Source organism: Plectropomus leopardus, chromosome 5 (assembly GCF_026936395.1).
Source record: "Plectropomus leopardus strain MGB_pleo_1.0 chromosome 5, ASM2693639v1, whole genome shotgun sequence".
Lineage (NCBI taxonomy): Eukaryota > Metazoa > Chordata > Actinopteri > Perciformes > Serranidae > Plectropomus > Plectropomus leopardus.
Genome location: NC_142180.1, coordinates 8,733,542 through 8,742,588, shown reverse-complemented (window position 1 = coordinate 8,742,588; position 9,047 = coordinate 8,733,542). Strand labels below are relative to the sequence as shown.

At 38.7% G+C, this 9,047-nt stretch overlaps 1 protein-coding gene across 3 annotated transcripts; it reads left to right on the top strand.

Annotated features, from left to right (window-relative positions):
- Positions 1-3,771: 3,771 nt before the first annotated feature.
- Positions 3,772-8,837, top strand: glrx2 (glutaredoxin 2). Of its 3 annotated transcripts, none has more exons than XM_042481543.2 (4): positions 3,772-3,864; positions 5,087-5,147; positions 5,598-5,774; positions 7,900-8,837. In XM_042481543.2, the coding sequence occupies exons 2-4, from the start codon at positions 5,088-5,090 to the stop codon at positions 8,062-8,064; spliced, it is 402 nt and encodes a 133-aa protein (XP_042337477.1). In that variant the 5' UTR covers positions 3,772-3,864; position 5,087; the 3' UTR covers positions 8,065-8,837. The 3 variants fall into 3 exon arrangements, with proteins under 3 accessions (XP_042337477.1, XP_042337463.2, XP_042337471.1); XM_042481529.2 differs by lacking the exon at positions 3,772-3,864 and adding an exon at positions 3,871-4,076; XM_042481537.2 differs by lacking the exon at positions 3,772-3,864 and adding an exon at positions 4,125-4,950.
- Positions 8,838-9,047: the final 210 nt, after the last annotated feature.

The window sequence follows — 9,047 nt, the reverse complement described above, 5'->3', positions numbered from 1 at the left end:
ACTCATCACTCTCACTTCTTACACATAAAAAGGCACTTGCATATTCCCTAAAGCTGCCAGTGTGCTTCTTCAGAGGTGCTCGTCAGATGGTCCTTTCTGATATCAGATTTAGGGGCTGTAACTTTCTGAAACTAGCAAACCGACATTCACACCCACTTCACACAGTGATTAGCCAGCTGCGAAAGGAGGTCTGAACTTCTGTCTCGCTCTCTTTTCTCATTCTTTACACAACCATTTCTGTTACTATTCATGTGAACACCCCAGTGTAGCAACACTATGGCCTCGTTCAAACTGCTAGCCCAATCTTGTTTTGTTATTTGCATACCCAGAATTTATCCGGATTGATTTTAGAAGTTTGAAAAGCAAACAAATACATGAAATCAGATCCAAACCAATCATCACATTCAAAGGGAAACGACAGCCAGACTCCTGCATCAAAGCCTGGGTTTACTGGAACCCCCCCCCAAACCTGCTTTATATTACATTGTGTTTCCTTCACATGCCACAGGTTCTGCCCAGCCTGCTTTCTCAAGTGACGCTGCCGATGTGCGTATCGTTCCGACACAGCAGGTGTCGTCTAGATGTCCGCTGGCATAACATACCACCACAAATGGCGTATTCTTACCTTATGCCATCTGGCGGCATTCCATGCGCACGTGAAAGATGCCTTTTGCCGTCTCGCATTTATGCCAAAAGCATTGACACAGCAGCATTATTTCACAATTTTTGATTGAGAACAGCTGCAAAAAGCAATATATAGAACATAAGAAGGATTTGGCCTGGGGTTAAATTTTGGTTGGAATGAAAATAAGGTTTACAATATTTTAAATTTCTAACAATGTTAGAATTTCACATTGTGTGGATGTTAACATTATGATGTTTTGCAGACGTTGGGTTCTTCATGCGAAGTTGTGATTCTACATTAAGATGCTGTTGGCATATAATGTATGGAAGGCACCTAATTTTGGTTACTTAAAGACAAAACTTCAATGATGTAAAAAATACATAAACAAAATATCTGTTCATCAATTTCAAACTTCACATCCTAAATTTAATCAAATATTAACATCTAACAACACTGGTGACCAGCTAGGAAGTTATGATGAGCATAACCTGAACCCAGTCTTTACTCTGAACCTCCCTGTGGACAACATGTACCTGCTGTCTGTGTGTCTTTCTTCCACTGATCCAAAGATAAATATCAGGAGGATTTCATGCATGAATTGCTGATATGGGTGACTGTGATAGTCTGTTTTTACCATCACTGTGATGGACAGGTTTCCAGTCCACGCACCAGGATAAAAGCGACATAAATAAATTTAGTCCATCATGAACACGTTCCGATTTGCATTCCAAACAAATGTTGAGCCAGAAGAAGCGATGTCAACAACTCACCCCATGCTGGCTCTAATTTGTCAAAGTGAAGCATTAGAGGCCTGATGCCAATGAGATGTGTGATATAGATCACACTAATGGCTGCTCAGTCTTTTCTAAAGACAAATTATCCACTGCAAACGACACCCAGTCCATTTTCTGAATGATGTGATAGTCCTGACCTGATCTTTTAATCTATTGCTAATGCATGACTGTCTATAATGGCAAATTGTGTTGTCTAACCAACATCATATGATACCGTTTAGCATGTAGTAAGCATATTAAATGTGTTTTTATTAAATACGTGGGTGCATGCATCTATATCAAGAGACAGTATAGACGTTATAGCGGCATCAGAAATTAGATGGCTCTATGGTACCCAGTAGTGCGAATATGTCCACCAACAATTTGTCAACAAATATCAGTTCCACATGTCAGAATTTCATTGCAGCTTGAAATGTTTTCCCATGCCTCATTACCAACCTATTTTACATGAGGGAGGGCGTGCACATTTTCCTGACTGTGCTTGAAATGGTACATGAAATGTGCTTTTTGAAAAAATTCTTGTCCTTTCTTTTAAGAGTTATCTAGCTCGTTATCATATTATTTAGCCAGAGAATACTGTTACGTATTGGTGCCCAAGGTTTGTATTAGGATAAAAACACTAACTGCTTAAAGCACAATGAGCTAAATATGCCCTCAACAATGCTTAATTAATAGAGGATTTGTCTCTTTCTCTATGTGGGAACACAGAATTAATGATGTGACACCTCTCTATTTAGAGGTTATAGCCTACGTCAGTCAGTGAGGGGTGCTGTCCATTGCCATGGCAACCTCTTGGCCAGCCAGTGGGAATGTGTTTTCCCTCACCTCTCGACCAACGTTTGGTGAAGGGCTAACCCCAGTACAGGCTGTGTTGGTTTGATGTACTGAGCAGAGAGGAGTCGAACATGTTGCATGAGAGGAAGTGTAATCTAAACACACACAAACACACTCTCTTGTATCAGCTGGACCAATCCTCCTTGTCTTTTTTATCAAATGTATCATTGCTGTGGGCAGGTATTTGAACCCTCACACAATTCTCCACCGCCTTTCATAACATTTCAGGATTTGTGTTGGGTATTATCCACTCCGGGGCAAAACGGCACATCTCTTTGATGGTGTGTGAATCCATCCTGAAATCATGCAATTCTCGCTTGGCTTTGGAGAAAAAAAAAAGGTATTTGAAGTGGAGCACTTTTGTGCTGCCTCATCAGATATCTTTAGATTAGCGATTGATTCCCTCGCCTGTGAGCCTGTCTCTGGCTAACATGGTAAATGGGAAACAGTTAACACTGAACTAATGCATTTCCTCCTGCATTTGAAGAGGGAGGGGAGACGAAAACCTTTGAGGATAAAGGAAGAAATTATCTGCATCTGCAGTAGTTTTGATGGCTGGGCTGTGCAAAGTGCGTGTGATGACTGAAGAATTAAATCTCTACTCTCTGCTGGAATCCCACTGGTCACTTTGACCTCCGCAACAAGTGATGTTTTACTTGGGGTGACATTCATGGATGGATTACTGAGTGGGCCTTCAGGGCACAGGCCCAGGGACCAAAGCTTCGGGGCCCAGAGTTTTGGGGCCCAAAGTTTCAGTAACCCCCCCAGAAGACATGAAAAATTACTACAAAGCAACATGAAACGGGCAAAATGAAATAACAATACCTCACATAGACACAAAATTACTATTTTTTTTAAAGACTATTTTTTGGGCTTTTTATGCCTTTAATTGAAAGGAAAGACTAAGCAAGAAAGGGGGAGAGAGAGAGGGGGCAACATGCAGCAAAGGACCAAGGCCAGAATTGAACCTGCAGTCACTGCAATGAGGACACAGCCCCTATACATGGGGCGTTGCTCTATCCACTGAGCCATGAGCGCCCCAATACAAAATTACCTTTATGAGAGATTCAGTTAACTCAGTGAGACCCAAATGACTGCAGAAGGACAAAGAACAACCAGATGGAGAAACAAAATGACAAAAAAGAGACATAGGATTACTAAAAGCACACAAAATTATGTCAGAAAATCACAAAATTACCTCAATAACACAATATTATCTAAAAGAGACCCTAATGACCACAAAAGAGACACAAAACAACCATAAAGACACACAAAATGATTACAAAGCCACACAAATCAAGCACAGAAATGAAAAGAAACACAACATAACCACAAAAATGGGCTAAACAATGACAGAGACACAAAAGAAAAACTACAAAGATATCATAAAACTACCACAGTAAATACATAGGGTTTGATGAGATAGCTGGTGTCGATATAACACTGTTAGCATGCACTCCAAACTGTGTGGTGCATGCACACACTGTAATAAGGCCACATGGATGTATCACGTTTGAAGCTCCTCCTCCACATTCGTGTTGTTTACTGGCGTTACGCCTAAACCTTCAAAACCCGGCTTGCGTCAGAAACTACTTCCGGTGTTCACGTAAGGTAGGCTTTCAGGCATAAACAATCCAAATAAGAGGCAAAAGCAAGTGCTCAGTATCAGCCAGGGGTGGTGTGTGGTTTCAGCGCAGTTTGTTCACTAACCGCATGTTTCATCCAGGCCAACAGTTCGATTATTTTTTGGCAATATTTTGTTTTTTCTCCATGTTTGCTCGAGCAGGATGTCTCCCCAGGGTGGCATGGACCGGCTGCCGAAGGTCATTCTCGCTAGCTTGACTAAAAGATAATGGCTAATAGCTTAGCTAGTTTAATAAACCAACAACAGAGCATTATATACAAATGGACAACGTTAACGTTAACATTTAAACAGTACAACACCGCGGGACATCATTTTCTGTGGAAAAGGCTAAATATCTTAGCTAGTCCATTCAATGCCGCATGCTTGATGTAATGTTACGTTGCTGAACAGATATGTTTCATAATAACAACATTCTACATTTAATCCGTTTAACAGCGTCAAAGACAGCTATCATGTGACGTTTATGATACAGTAGATACCTCTGGCAAATTCGGCATGCATGTGATCCACCAGCAATCCATATTTTAACCATAAATCAATCTTTATTATATGAATGCCTCTTGTTGTCAAAGCTAGCTAACTTGATGCCCCGCGGGGGACGGTAGTAAAATAATTGCAAACATACAGATTAAACGCACACAACTACTGCGAGACGCAGCAAATGTACACCGAATTTACAGTAAGATGTTCACGTTTCATTAACGTTTCACAGCCATGATTGATGAAGTGTTTTTCGTTTTCACACAGGCATGCCGCCTTGACTTTGCTAGATTTTAAATGGAGTTTGGCATGCCGCATGCACACACCAAATCTGAGCCAATTACAAGCATGTGTACTTGTAATCCTGGATTACCAAGCACATAAAGCTTACTGCAGTTGTAGACCAGGCGTTATAAGGAGTAGAACATCGGTATCTAAGACGTGGTGAAATTAATAGCTGCTACTATTACAATGGGCATTTACAGACCAGCATTTATCTTCATGTTAGATATTTTCATGCTGATTATTCATCTTCAGTTCGCCTCATCCAGGGATTTATTCACGTTTCTAAGGTTATTGCATGGACCTGGCTCTATTCTGTGATAATCCTTGTAGTGTGTGTTGATTAGATTCCAGGAGATTGAAATGTAAGTTACAACCGCACACCAAAATGCAAGCTCCAATATTGCGATTTGTCTTTTTTTTCAGAATGGGAAATTTTACATCTTCTACATCCCTGTCCAGCACATCTTGTGCACAGTATGTTCAGGTTAGTAGATCTGTCACTTGCATCATGTTATCAAACTAAAATTAGTGCCCTGTGGATCTTCCTAGTTTGAATTGTCTGTGTTTGATTAAGTTTTACATGAAAAGCCATAAGTTAAATTTCTCAAAAAAAAATGATTTCCTGGTGTTTCCACCAGCACGCCTTATCATCATAGTAAATTGTGTTTCTTGGCTTTTGTTTTTATCAGTTTGTTCAAGTATGTTACATCCTGTTTCGTACATTCTCTGTACATTTTTGAGTCAAAAGCCTGATAAGAAAAGGGGTGAGGGTTCACTCACTGAGTAAACATTAACCATGGAAATACTAAATGAAACTTCAGAGTTAAGTGTCCTTTCACCTTTGCCCAGCAACTAACTTGAGACCTGGTATGTGCGGTCTATTTCTGTGTTCTACTAACATTTAATTAAATTTTATTTTTGCCTGACCTTTCAGGAGGTGGTGTCACAGAACTGTGTGGTGATATTTTCCAAGACCACCTGTCCTTATTGCAAAATGGCCAAGAACGTGTTCAATGAAATTGGCGCAACCTACAAAGTGATTGAGCTGGATGAGCACAATGATGGGAGAAGACTGCAAGAGGCCTTAGCTCAGATGACCGGTGCCAGAACAGTAAGGGCCTCATGTATTTTGGGATCGGAATTTGAAGTAACGCTGTTATTTCAGTGTCTATTTAAAAAAGAAGAAAGAAAGAAGAAACCAGTCATATTTGACAGCTTGTTTGTTCTGGCAGCTCTGCATGTAAGTTAAATTTAGATTGACTTGATGAGTGTTTCGTTTGGGCTGCTGCTAAGAATAAGGACTTTATCTTGATTTAAAACAGCTGAATCTGATTTGAGATAAAGAGCAGAACAGGCTACATCTTTGTCACACTATGTTCTTAAATCATAGCAAATATTTTGACAGTAGTGACAATCTGATTTTTTTTATATAAGAATGAAAATATGTAGGTACAATTCCATGTTTAGAGAAGATCACATCACCTAAAGTCTGTAACATACGTACAATGAAGACATTCACAGGGTTTTAAAGTTGGAAAATGCAAATTTTTCCAATCAAAATTAGATTAAAAAAATAATAATAATACTGACTTTATTTCATATGATCAGTATGTATCTGCACTAGTGTAACACATTTTTAGCTTATTGTATTCTATAGTTGACTCACTGTGCTCTTCCTCCTTTTGTTTGTCAGCTGTGGAAGTTGTGAGTTTTACAAGCCAAAAAATGCAAAACTCAACTTTTATTTCTGATTTATTTTTGGTTGTGTCATATATTATTTATGAAACCAATTGCCAGTTATAGCATTTCTTTAAACAATGATTTTACACTGAAGTAATTAAATTAAATGATGAGTTAAAACTCATGAAATAACTTCTTGTGTTACACTTTTCACAAACTGTGTTGCAAAATCCACCGGCAAAAAAACCACAGACACAGGAAAGCAAAACTATTACACACAAGCATTGGAAACTAGATATTCAAATACATGTAAACGTAAATTTATATGTTACCCTTCCTCCTTACACTGTTAGTATAAATTTTCTGTGCTATTTTTGTAGCAACTTAAACATCTGTTTCAACAGAAAAACTGATGCTGTAGCAAGATAAAGCTAACCACCTGCACTGATCTGCTGAATGGAAAACAGCCTAACTCTGTGTCGCACTTAACCCTCATTCTCTCCTTCAGTGCTCACCAGCGAAAGTGAAAGCCAAAGATATACTTTTTTTTTTTTAAACAAGCTTTACATGCTTTTTGCTTGGCATCAGTATATTTGCGTTTTTTTGGCGCTTTGTCTGTAGTGTGTGTAGCTTCCTCTTTAATGTATGCTGCTTTAGGTGTGATCAACAACCTTTTTATGAATTCTCAACCTCACATCAACATGCTGTAATTTTGGGCACAGGGGCCACACACCCAAAAACATCCTGAACATGGCAAAATAAGAAAATAAAAGGAGGAGGCAGGGTCTTTGCAGATAAATACACCCCCACGCACTTTTAGTGGGTCATAAGTGGTGATTTAGAGGAATTGTTGATTATTGCTGAATGTTAATTTAATATGTGTCCGACACATTAAAATCGGTGGTGATTTTCATGAGCCACTTAATCCAAATGAAGGAGGCCCAGATTCACAACTATTGAAAAATTTAGAGGCATAAATTATTCATAGGATATAAATAAGAGTTTAAATGGGAAAATGTGACCCCTAAAATTCATGACGCGTGAAAGAAGACGTATCAATGTGTTGAAGTTGTGATGTTACAGAGTGGAGGTTCTTCCCTCACACATTATCTTTGGCTGACTGCAGTCACTGGCTTGCAAGTAGTTCTTCAACCAGCGAGGAAACAAGTTGAATTGTGGCTTGCCATCAAGCTACTCATGGAATTAACATTAATTAGCAACATGAACTGGCTTATTTATCTTAAACGGTGAAAAGTGAGGCGAAAACTGAGAACCTAGCTGCATATTTTGTACACTTCTGTTAGCTAATAGTAAAGAGAGATGAGAGTCACTGACTAGAACAAAGTGGTTCCAAAAACTACCCTCCAAAGAAGGTTTTAAATGCTTTAACTCCTCAGGAAACTGAAATGTTGTGGCAGGATGTAGTGGAAGCCAGAGGGCTGCTGCTTGAAGATGTCAGGTGCCTCATAAAGCTTGAACTTTTAAAAGACAGAACTCTGCACTTAGCCTCTTTCCCTTTTTAAGAGCTTATGTTGTGACATGATCTGTGTGTTCAGGTCCCGAGAGTCTTCATTAACGGAAACTGCATCGGGGGCGGCTCGGATACCAAACAGCTCCATCAGCAGGGAAAGTTGCTGCCCCTGATTGAACAGTGTGCTCCCTGCTGTGCTGCGACCAGCGCCGAGGGCTCGGGCAGCGGACAGTTCGAGTCGGCTAAATGACTAACCGTTCTTGTAGTGTTTTTTAATCCTGTATTTATTAAGTGTTTGCTCAATCTCGTACTACAAGTTGTACATTGTTTGAGCACAACTGTGTTATTTATTTATCAAAGTGCTTTGGATACTTGATGTTTGGCTCCATACATTTTCATGTATTGTACATTGTACAGTGTTATTATTATTAAAGCTGCCATCTTTTAAACAAAAAACTTTGAATAGTGGAAGTAGTTCTCACCTGCGTGGGTGTTTTTTTTTATTAAAGATTATTACAGTTACAAAAAAAGCACCATTTCTCTAAGCATCATGCATCATCAAGCTGTGAACATCAGTCAGTTGTGAAGTACTGACATACTGATTCAATACTCTGAGTTTCTATGAAGTCATTCTTCATATCTTGTAAGGTTGAAAGAACTGCAGATTTCTTGTGACTGATGATTAGCACATTTATTTGAACATTACATAACACTGCAAAATGTTAGGAATTTGCAGAGAATGTAAAAATATAAATTGCAATCATTTTGTATTTTTTTTACTTGCTTGTAAAAAAAAACATTTTCTATGTTTGTCACTGTATCTAGTATTTTAACAGAAGCTGTTTGTCCCTGAATTTCTTTTATATCAGGTAAATGGTAAGTGTCTTAACAATTAAATGAATCATGAAACATAACAACATAACATGTATGTATATTAATGTATAACAACCACTCTTAACCTTTTCTTAATGCCTTGAATGTGTATTAATCATTATTAATAAATATAAATGAAAATCCAATAGAGTTCTGTCTCTGGCATTGCGTTTTTCTGCAGAGGGGTGTCTCATTTGTTACCCCGTTCGTCGCGGGCGGGTGGGTATTATAGTTTAATAGACTGGTATTTCTTTTTAAATAATGGATCATTTGTTTTAAGCCTTCTGTTTTGCAAATGTGATTCGATGTATTTTATTGAACTATGCTTGTCGCAAATACTTTGTAATCATTTTTGTTGCC